Source organism: Haplochromis burtoni, unplaced genomic scaffold, assembly GCF_018398535.1.
Source record: "Haplochromis burtoni strain Fernald_Lab_line unplaced genomic scaffold, NCSU_Asbu1 Contig_189, whole genome shotgun sequence".
NCBI classification, from domain to species: Eukaryota; Metazoa; Chordata; class Actinopteri; order Cichliformes; family Cichlidae; genus Haplochromis; species Haplochromis burtoni.
This window is the reverse complement of record NW_024582550.1, coordinates 343234-361445: the sequence shown is the minus strand read 5'-3', so window position 1 is coordinate 361445 and position 18212 is coordinate 343234. Positions and strand designations below refer to the sequence as shown.

The following is an 18212-nucleotide window of genomic DNA, read 5'->3' as shown; positions in this document are numbered from 1 at the left end:
GCATATTTATTACACCTCTGCAGTGCTTTCCATTTTACTACATAGATATTTGAGTCATCCTGCTGCGAAATACGAGCCAAAAGGAAGATTTTAACTAATAATAAGCTCCCTCCAAAGTGTTGAAACCTGCAGATTCACACAGTCTCATGTGTGATACGTTTAAAGGATGCAGGGCAACACCACGGTGCACGCCAGCCACCTTCTGGACTTCCCGCTGTAGATCATAAAGCTGGAGTCTGTGATTATTGTGACGTGCTTCGGTGTGCACGAGAGTGTGACACATTCGTGTGCTGATTTGCTGAGTTTCTCTACTGACAGGGATTCAAACCTGATGAGAAAGTGTTCCCAACAGAAACAGGGGAAGATAAACTTTGACATCCTGTCAGTGATGATTATTGTATAACCATGTGCATAAACCCATAATTTCCTCTATCCTCCCCCCAAAAAAGCCCGCATAAAGTCCCAGTGAAGTTTTTGAGTGTTAGCGTCTCCCTCAGCGCTGACCTTTCCCCTGAGGTCAGGGCTGTTCTGGTCAAGACAAACAGATTCCTGAAGCAGGATATAAATTGGGCCTTACAGGTAGAAGAAAAGCGCAAAGACAGCAGAGGCTTGAAAGAAAGCGGATTACTGACGATATTTAAGGGAAAATAAAGATGAATCACTGTGTTTTCTCGGGGATATTTTTTCAGACGTGTGTATTAATCAAGCTTTTCTGACACTTTGGGGAATTAAGGTGATTTTCTCCCTCTTGTCTCTTTCCGCAGTCTGATGTTTTAAACTGATCTTGGCCTGATTTCCACCTGGACCTCTTCCTGCTCCTCTCAGGCTCTGTGACTATGAGCACCTCGGGGCTTCAGGCCACTAACCGGCAGAATGCAAAGGAGCTCGACAGCATGAAGGAATCCATCAGCGATATCATCAACCAGCTCCAGGACATCGACCCGGCCAGGCTCTCCTTCTCCCCCTTCCTGGATCTGGACACTCAGATCTCTTTGGCTCCGGTGTCAGACAGCCCCGAGTCGTCGGTGGAGGAGCTGCACTCGTCCTCCCACTCTGTCTCCGGCTCCCAGCACTCGCTGGAACCGCCACCAGCGACGGATCAGCCAAGGAGTGAGTTATTGCCGCTGCTTTTTACTGTCTCCTCGTCGGAGCTGTAGGATTTGAAGGGAGGCCAGAGCAAATTAGCAAAAGCCAAAGTCGGATTGAGTCCAGGCTGGATCCAAATAGAGTTAGGACAGAGTCTGCAGAGGGAAAAAAAGCATTGTTTGTGTTGAATGGAATAAGCTAAGAGCAATTATATCACAAAAACATTAAGAAAAAACAAGTTAAGTCATTTTCCAGAAGAGAAAAAACTTTTAAAATCCTTGACTTTAGTCAGATTTTGGAAAAATCAGCTTTGAATTCTGGGTAAAATATCATAAAAACTTGAGTTGTGTTTTAGGAAATGGAGCTTTTTTTTGTAAACAAGACAAACATTCTTATAATTAGATTTAATATTTGTGTGAGAGAACCAAGTCCAAGCTGTGAGGGAAACAGTTAAAGTTGGTGTTGGTGGGTGACTCCCATCTGTAATGTGAAGTGTCCAGATGTTTGTAACCCTTCTCAACAGCTTCTGGTGTTTAATGTGTGCTGTTTTGTGTCCTTGCAGCAGCGGCAGTCTGGATGTTTTTACGTTTCGGTCCAAACCCTTTTTCTAGAGCTTTAATTTGTGTCTGAGGGCTTCTGTTGGTCTTTGGGCTCTCTTCTGCATATCGCACCCGTCAGATGCTTAATTAGAAGTGAATGAAATGTAATGAAAATTAAAGATGACACGTGGTTTTTGTGGCAGTCGGGATGCACCTCATGATGTACGACTTTACTTATTATAAACAAATCCCATTTAAAGACCAAAACCAACAGCGAGTTGGTGCGACCGTCTACACTTTAGATAGAATTTTAAAGAAGTATCTCTACAGGACTATTTTCTGTGTATTAAAACACAACCCTTTGGTTAAACTATGTCACACTTTTAGTATACAGAAAATTTAATTCCTTTCACTGGTTGTTGGTTGTTTTGGTCCTTTTCATTAGATTATTTGACAGTAATGCAAATACACTCACATCGACCCGTCCAGGCTCTCCTTCTCCTCCTTCCTGGATCTGGACCTTCAGATCTCTTTGGCTCCGGTGTCAGACAGGCCAGTTCATTAGGGACACCTTGCTAGTACCAGGTTGGGGCCCTTTTTTGTCTTCTGGTTCTTTTAGGGCTTTGATTTAACAAGGTGCTGAAGTTTGATTGAGATTTGTTGGCTGCATATCCATGACATCAATCTCCCGTTCCACCACATCCCAAAGGTGCTCTATTGGATTGAGATCTGGTGACTCTGGAGGCCGTTTGAGTGCAGTGAACTGATTATCTATCAGCTCGGAGCGCTCTAAAAGGTCACCTCTGACATCAACAAGGCATTTCCATCCAGAGTGCTGCTGCTCACTGGATTGCTTCCCTTCGTCAAACCATTGTGTTGTGCAAGAAAATCCCAGCAGATGAGCAGTTTCTGAAATATTCAGATCAGCCTGTCTGACACCGACGATCCTGCCGCATGCAAAGTCACTTAAATCACCTTTTCTTCATCCTAGTGTTCAGTTTGAACCTCAGCAGGTGGTTTTGATTATGTCTTCACGCCTAAATGCACTGAGCTGCTGCCATGTGATTGACCTAATAAAATGGCCCGTGAATGCATATATCATTACTACAGCTCAACCAAAGATGAATTAAAGTTCAAAGCAATAATTAGACTCTTTATTGGTTCATTTAAATGTTTTGATAGATCTTTTTTTCTACACATATTTTCAGTAGCATTGAAATGACTAGAGAAATAAATAAAACATAATAACAAACCTTTCAAATATAGATTTCACAAATGTGTACACAAAGCCAGCCTGTTAAGGACACTGTGTATTAGGCTAATATTACCTACTGTTTACATGCTTCGAATACTAAACTATGAACAGTCATTTATGAGCAGGCCAGCAGCCTGCAGAAATCCAGCCTTATAGTAAATGTAATTAGTGTGTAAGCACCGCAGTTCAACCACGTAAACTAGAGGTGCCACTAATTGCTCCCCCCCCCACTAATCCAAACTTTGTGACACTAGCTTCTTTTCACTGATCAGTGTTTGCTGGACAATTAGTGGGCAGGCCTAACCATCATCAGAGTAATCTTGTAAGAACAGTTTATATGAGTATTTCGACTCTGCTTTGTATTTTGAAAGTAAGAAAGTGAATGATTGATTGGAGTAAGTCTGCAGCTGATTGCTTTTGATGTTGTTTTTTTTTAAATGTGCTCTGATTCGAACAGGCTCTGCTCCTTGCCACCAGCAGTCTGGCGTCAGTCTCCCACAAGAGCCTCGAGCGCATCGTGGGGAGGAGGGGGAGCTGGATCAAACTCTTTCCAGTCCTATCATCACGGCGCGCAATTTGGACGCCGCCACGGAAAACTGCGTCGGCCCTCCAACCCCGGCCTCTCAGGGAGACATTCCCAACGGCACAGACGCACCGAGATGGAGTCCAGAATCCACCAATCTGGACTGCACTGTGGACGAGGGTCGGCCTCTGATAGGGCCGCTGCCGGAGAGCGTGGAGCTGGCTGTGTGGAGCTCCGAGGGCCGGGGAGAGACTTGCGTGGCTGCGCGGGAGGCTTCGGATCGGGGGCAATGCCGCTGCTGCCAGTGCACATGCTGTCAGAGCAGCCGAGTCCCCGCTTTCTTCTCGGTGCTGGCCTCGCTTCTGTGTGCGTCCGGGATCCTCTATGCACTCTATTTCTACGTGCCCATCAAACCCCCTGACTTCCCTGACGTAACCAGCCGCATCGTTTTCACCTTGTGCTGCTGTGTGGTGGCCGCTGTCCCCATCCTGCTCGGTATGCGTCTCACAAACACACACACCTGCACGCTGACATTCAAAAACAGCCATGTGAGAGCCTTGAATGAAAGATAATGATTAAGAAAGGATTTGATTTGTCTGGCTGCTTTGTCTTGGAATGCTTCAGTGTCTCCTGTCCTCTTTAATTTCATGCGCTTTCAGCCTCAGTAGCAGCAGACGTCTCCCAGGCCTCTGGGGAGAAGCATAATTTCCTTCTCCTTCACATAGCTTTAAATGGAAACTACAATGAGAGGCTGGCTGTGTCCTTCATCTCCCAGGCTGTGGCCTAATTGTTCGAGAACATTTTAATCACTTCCCAACCGAGAGTGACTCGGAATAAGAGGGCAGGTGGTAAAAAAAAAAAGGTCAGGTTGGTAGCTGTGAGGAGCATTTGCATGTGGGCCAGTCTGCTGGCGTTTGCTTCACATTCAAATGATGGAATTGCAAAAACAAAGTGTGCTGTCAGGATGAGTGCGCTGTTTGCGGAAAGATGGCCCAGATTCAAGATGCTAACTGACTTATTGCTCCTTTATCCCTTGCAGCGATGCTCATGGGTGCAGCCTGCCAGTTCTGCAACGGCTCCTTCGATCTGCAGGAGTCGTTTCCCAGAAGAGGTGCGGTTCAGCAGCTTTTCGTCACCACATCCCTGGAGCAGTTACTCCTCTATGTCCTGAACCTTGTTGTTATGGCTGCGTTACTGCCTCAAGACCAGCTGAAGTTGGTGCCTATCCTGGTCATAATGTTCATCTTTGGAAGGTGAGGCTCAAAAGCGAGAAAGGTGGAAAGCTCCTGTGAGCCAGTGGGGTTGGTCCGACCTTACCGGATGCACGATTTGTTTTTCCTTTCTTTCCCTTCTGTGGTCACTCTCTTCCCCATTCTAGCCATTTGAATTACCCACTGTGGATGGGCCTGCTAGCTGCTGGCTTGTTGGAGGACTTTACATAAACGTCTCAGCAGCCTCCACGTCAGCTGAATTTCCATAATCCTTCTATCTGCGTAGCCGGAGTGCTACACAAATAAGGACCAATAAATCCGCCTAAAAGTCAGGTCTAGAATAACTCCAAACTGTTACACACAGATCACTTTGTTCCCAGCAAAGAACTCGGACATTTTAAGATGAGACCGTGATGTCCGCACGGAGAGTTAACCCTGTAACGCCACGTGTATCATATTTGACTTTTTGAGACCTCTACATCACCAGTAACACATTTTTAAGTAATAAATAGTGGATTTGGCAAATACGATATAAATTAAAACCCATATATGCAGATTAATATTTAATATCTTATTTTTTTATTTGGCAGAAAAGTCGATAAAGACAGGCTTTATTGAATATTACACCTGCAACAACCTAAGAGTTTCTAGCCATGCTAGCCAGGCTTTCCTGTGAGCCCAGTGTTGTCATCAGTGTGCAAACGTGCTAATTAGTGACACTTTTTTCTGCTTCACAGACCAGAATTGAGAAAAGTCCAGAGTTAGTACACTGAATAGGAAGAGTGCAAAATGCCAACCCCATGTTGAAACTAGACAGAGGTAAAGGGGACCAAGACCAAAAGGTTAATGACTTTTTGTTACAGTTGCAAAAATAAAAAGGAAACCCATTTTGAGCCAGCACTTTAAGGAAAGGTTATTGAAAGATGTTTCAGTGATCAGTAGTTCACGCAGAAGTGTGACAACCACACACGTTTTCTCCAAAAGTTTATCCTCTGTGCACCATAAATGACGGCGATGGCGTTGAGATAGTTATTTTAGTCCAAAGCGATGCACTGACAGGCTGACACTGCCGTTTGTAGAGCCACGCCACTGACAGGGCTAAAAATGAACACAACCACTGTCATTAACAAACCCAAAGAGAAGCTCTGGCTCTGCGTCACAGAGTGGTGCAGAGCTCAGACTGCGAGCCTCAAAATTTGCCAGTTTTACAAAGTGAAGTTGGTTTGTGCATCTGATTTATCAACCATCTTATTAGATATTAGTTAGGCCTCATTTGTGACCTCCTGAAGTTTTGTCTCCTTTACTTTGGTCTCTAAGATCTGAGTGAAATGCAGCATCTGTCTCTTAACCTGCTCATTTAAACAGCCCGTCGCTCACTGCGTCTGCACTGCTGTTTGACGCTGGACGGGTATTACTCAGTTGGTTTTTAAAGCTGAGCAGCTGTCTGCTGTGGCCAGTAAAAAACGAGAGTACAAAAAAGCCCAGTAAAACTGTGGTTTCAAAAGTTGCTATAAACTGCTGAGAGCTGTTTGTGTTATTGCACCCACTCCCAAAAGAAGGTCAATTTATGACCCTACAAATCGATTGTAGCAACATTTATTGCAGTGCATTGAAAGGCGTATATGTATTTTGGGAGACTTTATTTAAAAATATGGAGTTATTAAACATGTCTGGCAGACTGAGCTTAGCCGATTGGAGGTAACGCTGGTGGGGAAGCTGTGAGTGTCTGATTTCCTGTTTGATGTTTTCTTTTCGTGCTCCTCAGGCTTGTTTACTGGGTCGCCCTGAACACGTGCGTCTCCTGGCGAGGCTTCGGCTCCGGCCTGAGCGTCTTCCCACTCCTCGCCATGGTGGCTCTTAATCTGTTCCTTGTGTACATGCTCCATCTCAGAGAGCCACTTTTTGGCTCTCAGGACGTCCTCTATAATCAGGTCACCCCCTCTTCCTGGTCATCACAGAGCCCGAGTGCCACACCAGACATCCTGGACGCTCAGTGAAGAGGCGAGCTGCCTGCTTCCTTCTCCGAGAGGAGGAGATCTTTCCAAAAATAGCCCATTCCTGTGGTCTGCAGTTCAGCACAGCTACCCGTGCTGCCACTGCAACCTCCAACTCTGTGACGGCTTGACTTGTGTTTTCTTGCTCCTCCCTATACACAACCTTTTATGTGGATTCATGCTTATTATCTGAAATGCAAGAGCTACGCCTGCTAGTGGCTGGGGACGCCTTTGAACAATGCTGTAGTCATAAAACATTTGTCCTTTTAAGCTATTCCTGTGCCTACATTTAATGTTTTGAACTCTAAATACTTAAAAGCTCTGCTATATATACATACATATATATGGCTGGATTTGGTTTGACCGAAACACGAGCAAAGCAGCTGCAGTTGTCAGACTTTATTATTATTTGACAAAGTTTGTACATGATGAAGACAGAATAAAAGCCATTTTGTAAAAAACAAACAAACAAAAAAAAACCAAATGAAAAAATGTCTTGCCGTTGTTGGTTTTCCATTGACCGCTCTTTGCTTTTGCCTTGGCTGGGCGTCTATTCCTGGAGAGACGGCGGCGCGCGTTTTCAGAGCTGGGACTGTCATTATGTGATAATAACGTGCTCCATCTCCACCCTGCTGGCGTCCTCGCTGCTGCTGATGAACTTGCTCGGTTTGTGGCACCAAAACGGGGCCAAAACAAAAACGAGATGAGACGCAGTGCGTTTCATCTGACAACTGACACTCAACTGAAGAATACCCAGGGATCCAGATTACTATAATTACAGCAGTGTTGACCCGAGGTATTCACTGAATCTGAATGCATATTTTTCACCGTCAAATCCAGAGATTTATTTGAGTTTTCCAAATAGCAGTAAAGATTGAACCACACTCACGCACGTTACAAACAACCAGCACACAGGTTTGTCAGCGTCAGACTAAATAACCGGCTCTAAAGGTATCTGAGCACAGAGCACGGTGAGAGGGGAACACAGACGTTTTGATGCGTTTCAGAGTGAATGCCTGAAATTACTTTACAAATGACTGTTTATTAAAAGACCTTTAATTTCCTTTCTTATAAATTAATGTGCAAACGTCTTGAGCCACCACTCTTTTGTTTTTCTTCAAAATATTTTGCTTCCAAGCAGCCAGACTGTCTGGTCATTTTTCAAAGTGATAAAAAGGCACCTAACTCAGCAGATGAACCTGCATTGTTTAAATGTAACACTTGGCAAAGAAATTGTATCTTAGTAGCAGAATGTTACAATAACTCATAATTTGTTCCAGTTTCTTTAGTTGAATCCACAAAAAAATCCAAAGAAAGTAACATTTTTGCCATAACAAAGTGAATCCCAAAGAGCCACGAGCCAGAAACTGGGCATGGTGAGCAGAAACAGGACAAATGGGGGACTAAAGAAGAAGTCATGTCCATCTACTGACCATCAGACGTGGTCTCAGTGGGAGGATGGACCATTCTTAAGAAAGGGAAACGGGAAGAAAAGGCAGTGGTATGTCAAAGTATGTCAACTCTATGGAATCAGAAAACAGAACGAAAGAAAGTCGACATCCAAAGAAGAGCTTTGAGAAGTCTGGAGAAATATTCCAGAAGAAAGAAAGTTTTCCTGAGAGTTCGGACTGTGTTGAAGAATAAGTCAAATCAACCATGTACAGTGGTACAGTACAGAGTGAAATGAGACAACACCAAATATTAACTTTCTTAAGCTTGTTAGAATTGTACAAACTGTTTTTGTCTTCTGTATTTCCATGCATGTTTGCAGATGTTTCACCTATTTCCCATTTTCCTAGCAAAATATCAAGAAATTAGCTCAAGACTTTTGCACAGGACTGTATATAACATCAAATTTGGGGATTTCCTCAACATGTTTCCAAACAACTTTGAATAAACTTCATCTGTTACAAACTTCCTGTAAGCTGCTTTCAGAGTCAGCTGAAGTTCTGGATTTTTTTGGCAAGCAAAGTAATTCAAGTTTGAGCTTCTTTTTTCACACTCATAGTAAAATAAATTGGAGATTAATCGACGATCTGCTTGCTGCGCTGCTTCTCGTCTGTTCTGCTTTCATTTCATTTGAGATAAATTATTTTAAATCTGCACATAAAGATGTTAGATTAGCTTCCCATTCATCATCTCCATCCTCCTCCTGATGGAACCAAGAGGAAACAAACCATCACTCTAGGTCAGCAAATGAACAGAAAATTAACCATTTAAACACTTTTAGACATTTAAATCTGTTTACAGAGATGGATCAGGAGATTAATGAGACACAGGTTAGACCGTGCAGGACCTCTCGCTCTCTGCTATCAAACTAAAACCACAGACTGCTGCTTTCAGCCGTTGAGCAGCTCCAATAATAAGTCAGGCGCTCCTGCAGTGTTTGATGTTATTGTGCTCTCATGCTGGTGCGAACCTTTGGCGTGGCTGTGCTCTGTTTTCATGGTGCAACACTCACATGAATGGAGACAATAAGTTCAACTTCATCTGTGATCGTAAAGTAATAAAAAAAAGAGTCAACACGGACATATTTTAAATATGATCAAGCACACACACGATCATATGTGTTAGTGCAGAAGATATAAATCAGCCCTGGTAACATGACAGCGTTATTCGAGTGTGATAAATTTGATTTAATAAATGTATTTGTTATGACAACATGCTCCTGAATGCAGCTCAACCAGTAGAGCCAGGCTGTTCCTGCTGCTGCTCCGATTACCTGACACGTAAGTGAAAGTCAAAGCTCTGTTAATGCACTCTAATAATCTCCAAAGTAAGAGTAGCCACAACCCCACTGGTGTTTTTCACGATTTCTGAAGTACAGTGTAGTTGGCCAGTAATGAAACAGAAATGTGTTGTGTGGTTTTGCTCTAAAAATAGATAAAATAATAAATAAATTAAATAAAATGGAAATGTTTTATTGACTAATGACATAAATTATGTCCCTCAAACGGTTTACTTTTTGTTTCCTCTGCACAGAAACTTAAGTTGCACCTCAAACTGTGGGGTGGGCCCCAGTGATGGGACATGGAGGCACTGTGGATGTAACTGATAAAATCATGCATCAAATGTGGGGCATTTCAGAAAACGTGTGAGGCTCAGTGAGTTAACCTCAGTCTGAATGTGTCACGGTGACAGTATCTGTTGATACTCTTTAGCATCGCAGAGGTTTTTACAAATGCATACATATACATGAGAAACCACAGTCATAAATCACCCTTGGAGACGTTCAAGTCTGTCAGTAGCAATGTGCCTCCACTGGAGGCGCCAAACAGTTACCTAAAGACTGTGATCAGTCTATTTAATAATATATAGACATCTAGACACGAAAATTCAGTATTTCTAAAAGTCAAAGTCCAAAAATGTTCCCCCAGTATTGTATTAGTACTTTTAGGGATTATTGTTTGTCTGTTATTTTGGTTTTTGATTATGAGTCTCTGAGGATTTGAGCTGGTTTAAAGTGCGCAGCTCGAATATGTAGCAGCAGCGCCCTCAGCAGCTCGCGCTCTCACACGACAAGAGCCCGTTTGACGTAACCAGAACCTCCAAAGATGGCGGCGTTGGTAGGTGAGTGATGTTTTGACTGAAACTAAACGCTTTTCTGTAGTCGTTGGTGTCTTTTTATACTCATGCTGCTCTGAGTATTTTAAAAATGAGCCCAGGGGAGTGAACTGCACAGCGGCTTGGCTGCGTTTGACGGCCGGTTTGTAACTTTTAAGGAAAGCGCCGCTGACCTTGCTCTGTCTGTGTTAGCATAACGGCTAGCCATGTTAGCGTGCAGCAGTCACATTAAACAGATATTAAAACAGGCTTTGACAAATGTCGTGTTTAAACCACCCAGACTGCTGTTATTTTAGTTTACTAACGACTGCATCCATACTGGATTAAAGCTGGTGCCTCCCAGTGCAAGACGACAGGTTCGAAGTGCTGATCATGGAACCAAACTTGGTGTAAAAACTTTACAATTTTAGGATTGTCACCCGAGTTTGCGATCACCACAGCTTGAGAAGCACAAGTTAAAGACTTTTTGAAACGAGGCAGAAATTTTCTACTTTTCGGCTTTGATTTGATATGTCACAGACAGCAAGAAAACTAATACATTTCTATTCCTAGATTCCCCCCCCCCCTCCCAACCATAAGGTTATAATAACTTTTAAGTGTTACACTTTGTTTCTGGTGGATTGTCAACAGCTGGGTGCTGACATTACTTTAAGTGAACAGATGTTGCAGTGTAGTTTGGCATGCAGAGAAAGTGTTTTTCGTGTGCAGACATGGTGCTGCTCCTATAGCTTGCAAAAATCCTTCTTTGCATAGTTTGAACAAAGGCCCCATTTATACACCTCTAGCTCTTGCACTCTCTCTAGTTGTTAAAGTTTCTTCACCTTGTGTAATAATGCGTTCTGTATTTATTTTGCAGCACCTCGCCTGGCCATATTTGGCTCTTTTTCAACAAGGTAAGAACCTTCTAATCTGGTTCCTTGTATTGAAACCGATGCTAATCCGGCCTTGTCCTGCTTACAGCTGTTACAGCATCACACTTCATAAGAGGTTCTCTTTATACTTGTGTACAAATGCATTCTGTATGCGGTCATCTTAAAAACAAATAACAAAAGGTAGTCACACATATAGAGTAGACTAGGGCTGTGCAGAGAGGTTTAAAGGGGCGGGTGCTCAAAGTTAAAAAGGGGCACATTGAACCAGGCTGAATAACAACACACATTCATCAAGAATCTAATATGGGAGGGCAGGGCTGTGTTGATCTGAGACTATAGACATTAAAAAGTCCATAGGAGAGATGGTAGCTGATTAAACAAGTGTCATGAGATAATAACAAAATGCAAAGATTGGTGACAGCGCTTGGAACCATAAGGCAACAAAAAACTGTGAGAAATAATTTAGGCTCTGCCTGTGAATCACTCTTTGCTTCTCTTCCTCCTTCCATCCCATCATTTCATATATCACTCTCCACTTGCTGTCTATCTGAGAACAAGGCACAACTTGCTATTGCAATAAACTATAATCTAATTATCCACACCTAACAACTCTTGCACTTAATCTATAATAAAATGATGACAGAAAAATGTTATAGCCCTGCCTTTAGTAGCCTCACACAGCTCCTACTGTTTCCTCCTCATGTCCTTACCAGGCATGTCTGGACAATGTTCTATCATGAGTAATCATTTAAAATAATCCATATAAATAAAACACACACACACAGTGACATTTTAGACCTTCTTCAGAATACTGTATATACTATGGGCATCATGGTGCTGATCCAGAATCCTTACATATTTATTACTAGAGCTACAATAATAAAGCAATGAGGAGGGGGAAGTAATAAATATGAAGTAATGTATTTATGATGATTCCATTTGTTTCACTATCCACTCTGTGCAGGGGCAAAGCTTATTACATTTTTAAACTGTAGAGATACAATAATTTTACTGCTGTAAAATCCAAATTTTGTCTTATTTAAAATATAAATCAATATAATCTGCTTCTTAATGTATGTTTTTTAAAATACAGCGTGTGTTTTTTAATATATTATAATTATAATAATGCATAATTATGTGGACATGCATATTAGATCGTTTTTTAGTGAAATATAATCCTTCCAGAAAGGCAGGAAAAGCCCTGTAACTTGCTTTAAAACTAAATATGTTCCCTAAAACGGTGACAGAGCTACAGACCCATGACAGCCTTACACAGGTAGCCAGCAGCTATGACCAGCACTACTTGTGCAGTTAATACAAGGACAGGTAATGTTTGTCGCGCTGTTGCACACACAGCACGCTCGTTTGTTTCAGTTCGTCAGTTGCAACAAGACAGCTTACCAACGTGTACATAATAAGCCAATACTCCTGGGTGCTATACACTACAGTGTGCGCTGTACACCTACTTACTGGTTTTGTCGCATCAGTCTGTGTCTCTGAGTTAACTTGTGTTTCTCCTACAGCTCCGGACCGCTAAAAATGCGCGTGCTCTTTGTGAGCTTGTTCCCGGCTCGTAACCAGCGCGTTCTGCCATCAAGGGCGATCATTGGTTAAATGTGATCATGTGACTGATGCAAGCCAGATCCTTTTACGTATTTAGCAAAACTGTGATTAATAGTTAAATATTATTGCTGAGGGGCACAGACAGGAGTCTGCACGCACACACACATTAAAAAAAAAAAAAATTTTAGTTGCCTCAACAAAAGGGCACTTTGGGCACCCATCAGGAAAGGGGCGGGTGCTCAAGCCCCTCTAGCCCCCCCCCCTCTGCGCGTGCCTGGAGTAGACCCGATTTTACTTCTCAACGTTCTGAATTTGTTATTGGAGAAAATAACAAGATGAAGCAACCTCCAGAAAAAAACAAAGACTGAAACATTTGCTGTCAGGTTTTATTCCTCCACACTGGCAAGCAGCAGCAGCCAGCCTGCAAGTTAATCCTTTAAAGCACCACCAGGTTTTGAAGGCTCAGGCAAAATTGCCATCGCATCGCCCTCAAAGAAATCCCCCCCATCTGTCCGTCACCCGGTACCATCAAATGATGATAGCATTTCAAATGCTGTCTTTTTGTGAAGCTGAGAGCTTTTGTGGTGCATTATTTTATTGTTAGGAGTGGCTTTAACATTTAACATCCTGCTATGTCTAACTGTTACTTCTGTCCCCGCAGGCCCATTTCAGTTTTTGCTCTTCAGCACAAGAGCCTGCACAGCACTGCTAAAAATGATAACAACAGCACAAGGTGAGTTTATGAGAGAGATTCTGTGGTAACAGATACATTCAAACTAATGCACATGGTAAAACTCTACTCTCTCTCATTCCCTCCTCCTGCTGCTGCAGCGTGGTGCCAGCTAGAGAGAAAAGCACGGCGGTGGCTGCAGCCAAACCGACGGCTGCAGCCAGCAGCAAGGGCGAGTATGTGATCACCAAGCTGGACGACCTGGTTAACTGGGCTCGCAGGGTGAGTAGATGAGAAACCGTGAGCTGTGTTAACATGCTCATGAGTATGTGCGCTGTGTTTTCATTACATGCCAAATGGAGAACAAAGCAGTCTGATATAAAGTACACATCTAGAAATAAAACCAAGTTCTCTGTCAGCATGTGATGTGACCCCACCATCACCTGAAGAACGTTGTAAATGTGACACTGTAACTGGGGTATTATGGATCTTAACCCCCTGGGGTCGACTACTTCTGATTTTCTGTTTATATTTCACCTTTAAAAACTATTGAGCTTGTCTTGTTTGATATCATTCGTCTCAGTACAACCTCGCTTTTCTCTGTTCAGTTATTTTCTTATTTTCAGTGACCTTATTGTTTTTCCACACAAAATCAAACAAATGACTAGAATACTACACACTAACCATTCACTCCAAACACACTCAAAACTCACTATCGATATTGCTCTTGCTTTCTGCCGTCACTCCCCAAACTTTCCCCTCTTTCTAAGCAACCGAATGCCACGTGTTGTCATATAATTTATTTTGGTTGACGTGGTGCATTTTCCCACCAATAGGAAAGGGGGTGTCCTTTTTTTTTTTTTTTCTTTTGTCTTTGTTCGAGGGCTGTCCTTTTTTCTTGATGCAACATCTGTTACAACAGTATTCAGGAGAAAGTATGGTGCAAGTTGTTTATCATAACTGTTTTTTTTTCTGGCTTATCAACAGAGTTTAAAAACTAGTATACAGTTTGAAGTCCAGGCTTTCAAAACGAGTTGAAACAGAGACTCAGCGAGGCTGCATCTTGCTGCTAGGTCATCTTAAATCAGTTACGTGATTTAGACACTACAGCGTGACTATGGGGGTTAAAGGGCCAAAAGTAACTTGCAGACTTGTTGCTTTCACGTTAACATAATGCACATACAGAGCTAAGTACAGATTGAGACAGTAAACGTCCTCAAAAACTTGATAACCCTGTAAAAGTTGCGGCCTATTGCCCAGAAACTGCACAAACGATAACTGCTGTTTCCTCCTCAGAGCTCTCTGTGGCCCATGACCTTTGGCCTGGCTTGCTGTGCGGTGGAAATGATGCACATGGCGGCTCCCCGTTACGACATGGACCGTTTTGGAGTCGTATTCAGAGCCAGTCCCCGGCAGGCAGATGTCATGATCGTGGCAGGAACGTTGACCAATAAGATGGCTCCAGCCCTGCGCAAGGTGAGAAAAGGGCCTCCACTAATCATCATCATCATCATCACTTTCACCTAACTGCAGTTTAACTGATTAGCTAAAGTGTGAGGTTTGACTTGGGTTTGGGAATTGAAGGAGAAACAAAAAATGTGTTTTCACTCACAGCTTGTAGACATAGTCAGTGCTGTCTGTCTGCAGGATAGCTGAGCAAACGCTGGCTGGATTATGAGCAGCCTGCCGGTGGATTGAGTGACTGGCATGAAGCCGCCTCCAGCTGAATCTACAGATTAGACTTAGTTAGACATTATATAAGAGTGTCTGAACCGCTTCTTCTTCCCAACAGGTGTATGACCAGATGCCTGAGCCCAGATATGTCATTTCCATGGGAAGGTAAGTCCTGAAGAGATCTTCTCTAATCTTTTTATTCCAACCACTGATCCACTGATCAAGTCGTTCCTTTTTTTTTTTTTTTTTGGTGGGGGGGGGCAGTTAAAGAAATATTAGGCTTCTGTGATAAAGAGACAGGATCAAAGTGCTGAAGATGCTCGTTCCAACCTATGAAATTTTGAGTTGCAACTTATTCACTTTTGATTTAACGATAAACGATGTTTAGAAGCTGGTGTGTGCACCCATCTTTTCAGTCTTACAAAGACAAATAATCTGGCACGTTTGTAATTTTTACTCTTGCACACTCTTAAATCGTGATGTCGTAGAGTCAGACCCTCACTGCAACACTAGCAGGCTGAGGTGGGTGGGGGGAAAAAAGATTTGAGGATCCCGACACCTTCGGATCATCACAATGAGCTTTTTAATGATCAGCTCTGCTAGGAATGAGAGAAGAAGCATAAAAGCAGTTGTCTTAGCAGAGGTTTTATTTTAATTGCAAAGAAAGAGGCAAAAAAGGTGCAGCAAAATCAGAGTAAAGGAAGTCAAAAGACTAACAAAGCACTAAAGAACTGAAGAAGTGATTGAAAAGAAATAAAATTAACCACCTAAAAACACTTTGTCAACCAGGTAAAACTAAGCCTGTCCCAGGTAGTGAAATGAGTGCTTCGTGTAAATACAAACACTAATTACAACAACAGGATTATCGCTATAATCAAAGGAGAGAGATGATTTTAAGCTGTCCGCGTGCTTAAATCTCTGCTTCATGTAAATAAAGCAAACATGAGTGTGGTGGAAAAGCTGGAGTGGGCTTGTCTCCACTCAGTGTTCAGACAGCAGCTGGGAAGCAGACTGAGCTGCATTTTGAGGCTCAGCCAATCACACAATCAGAGATTGCAGAGGAAAAGGTCAAGCACAATCAAAGCAACGCTGGGTTTTAGGACACAACACATCTGTGTCATTAGGAACCCATAATTTAGCTGAACGTGAAACTCGGCAGTGTCTTTATTACTGCTGTGACGTTGACGTGAAATGTTGCTGCTGTGGTGTCACGTTTAAAGAGAGCTGATTGGATTTTTTTTTTCTTTTCCAGCTGTGCTAACGGAGGAGGCTACTACCACTATTCTTACGCTGTCGTCAGAGGCTGTGACCGAATCGTACCGGTGGACATTTATGTTCCAGGTAGAGTTTATTACAGAGAAAGGATAAAATTTGCACATTTTCTTATTAATGAAAGTGGAAAATGTAGTCTAGACACCCAGTTAGTGGAGAGATATTTGTGGATTGCCATTTCTGTAGTCTGGTTATTAAGAATTACCAAATTAAGGGTTTCTGCTACCATATTGCAAGCCTCTTCAATCTGTGACCTTTTCCATCTTCATATATTTTCTGCTGGAGTGGAGCAGAACTGGCAATCAGTTAGATTTGAGCCAATAAACCAAGTCAACCTTTATGAAAACGCCTGTAGGCCTCCAGTGGCTGACCTCACTCGTGCTTCTGCTGCTGAATGATAGATTAAGATTTTGCAAAGAGATGTTGTTCTCACATTTGTTGGTGTGTTCAGTCTGTGGTCTTGTGTTCCCCATCCACACTAGTCCAGATCAACATCTTTTTCATAGTAATAATTTATAAACACGGCAGCCTGGAGTCTGCTGGCTGGGGAAGGGGAGAGAAGCACTCGTACTTGATCTGTAGCTGCAGTATGAAAACTAGTAATTGTGTCATCAGCAGTAATCAAATATAGATGTTTGATTGTTTTAAATAGGAGATGACTGCGCAGTGCTAATGTCATTGTGCAGTTATGTGGCCTCGTGTTTCTGTTGAAACATGTATTATCAGTACCTTTGCCTTGCAGGTTGCCCGCCCACTGCAGAGGCTCTTCTCTACGGGACTTTACAGCTGCAGAAGAAAATCAAGCGTGAGAAGAAATTAAAGATCTGGTACAGGAAGTGAACAATCTGTATATGTGTGTGCGTCTGTTTGTAAACACTGTATTCTGGTTGCATTTGGAGCGCTGCTCCTCCTCAATGTAGAGCTGCAGGAACGAACGTCATTAAAGTCTTTGTTGTAATTTACAGACGGCACACGCTGTGTATTTAAATTACAGCTTTAAATTGAATTCACGTCTTCAAGTAGCCATCAGAAAAACTGTATATCTCATCAGTCATTCATGAAGATAGAATATGAGTGGCATATTTCAGAATCTTAAGTGTTATTTTCAATAAACTGAGCTTACGTGAAGTCCCGTGCCAGCTGTTGTCATTTCTGATGCTGTGAACGCCAGAGCCGAGTCTCGGCCACCAGGGGGCTCCTGTGATCGCCAGCCCTGACCTTCACTGGTGTTTGTGGATGTTCTGCAGTGGTTGGAATCAAAATGCACTTTTATTGTGTGCTGATTGTTTCGCTCTGAGTTTGGTCTTTTAAAACACACACAAAGGAGTAAAAAGGTTAGTGTATGTTTGCATGTACTTCTATAATGGAATAGGCTGACAACGCTAGAGCACTAATTTGCAGTTTTGTAACACTATCACTAATATCAGGTATATTTGAACCCTTATAACCCTTTTAACCCTTATGTGCATTAAATATTTTAATGTATATATTAAAAGACATGGCTAGCTGAATTACTCTTATTTTATTTTGCCTCTACAACATCTCATAAACTGAAGAAAGGTAACCTATAAAATGGCTCTAAAGCTAAAACAAAGAGAATTACGTGGATGAAAATCGCCTATCATAGGTGTCCTACAGTTAATGTAGAGGGTTTTTTTCCCTAAAAATTCAAACATGAATTCACTTTATGGTTATCTACCGTGCAGCCATGAGAGCCAAGTGTGAGTCACAATATAATCTGAAATGCATGTTTTTAAACTCTGGGAGGAACCCCAACAACCTGGTTGTTGAGACTGCTCTACCACTGTGCAATCAAAACACAAGTATGCAGAGATTCTTTACTGTGACTTCAGGGTCTTTGTTTTATGTTCTTCCGTTAATCTGATTGTTTCAATTCCACAAAAGTAAAATTTACATGTTTATGAGCAGTGGGTTTTTGTGTGTGTGTGTGTGTGTGTGTGTGTGTGTGTCTATATAATGTATACCAAA

General features: G+C 42.4%; 2 protein-coding genes across 2 annotated transcripts; both read left to right on the top strand.

The window, feature by feature from the left end:
* The first annotated feature begins 691 nt into the window (after positions 1-691).
* Positions 692-8412, top strand: LOC102288808 (transmembrane protein 79). Its single transcript, XM_042225917.1, has 5 exons — positions 692-695; positions 826-1110; positions 3338-3898; positions 4443-4656; positions 6380-8412. Exons 2-5 carry the CDS (start codon positions 837-839, stop codon positions 6609-6611), a joined length of 1281 nt encoding a protein of 426 aa, XP_042081851.1. The 5' UTR covers positions 692-695; positions 826-836; the 3' UTR covers positions 6612-8412.
* A 1671-nt stretch (positions 8413-10083) lies between these two features.
* Positions 10084-17351, top strand: ndufs7 (NADH:ubiquinone oxidoreductase core subunit S7). Its single transcript, XM_005934882.3, has 8 exons — positions 10084-10178; positions 11029-11065; positions 13269-13340; positions 13439-13559; positions 14574-14753; positions 15070-15116; positions 16204-16292; positions 16966-17351. Exons 1-8 carry the CDS (start codon positions 10163-10165, stop codon positions 17061-17063), a joined length of 660 nt encoding a protein of 219 aa, XP_005934944.1. The 5' UTR covers positions 10084-10162; the 3' UTR covers positions 17064-17351.
* The last annotated feature ends 861 nt before the right edge of the window (positions 17352-18212 follow it).

Bases quoted from the DNA above. Each gene is read 5' to 3' on its own strand.
- LOC102288808 (XM_042225917.1), top strand. From the start codon at position 837: ATGAGCACCTCGGGGCTTCAGGCCACTAACCGGCAGAATGCAAAGGAG. The intron at 1,111-3,337 runs GTGAGTTATTGC...TGATTCGAACAG, and splicing joins AGCGACGGATCAGCCAAGGA to GCTCTGCTCCTTGCCACCAG. The intron at 4,657-6,379 runs GTGAGGCTCAAA...CGTGCTCCTCAG, and splicing joins ATAATGTTCATCTTTGGAAG to GCTTGTTTACTGGGTCGCCC.
- ndufs7 (XM_005934882.3), top strand. The intron at 11,066-13,268 runs GTAAGAACCTTC...CTGTCCCCGCAG, and splicing joins TTTGGCTCTTTTTCAACAAG to GCCCATTTCAGTTTTTGCTC. The intron at 15,117-16,203 runs GTAAGTCCTGAA...TTTCTTTTCCAG, and splicing joins TATGTCATTTCCATGGGAAG to CTGTGCTAACGGAGGAGGCT.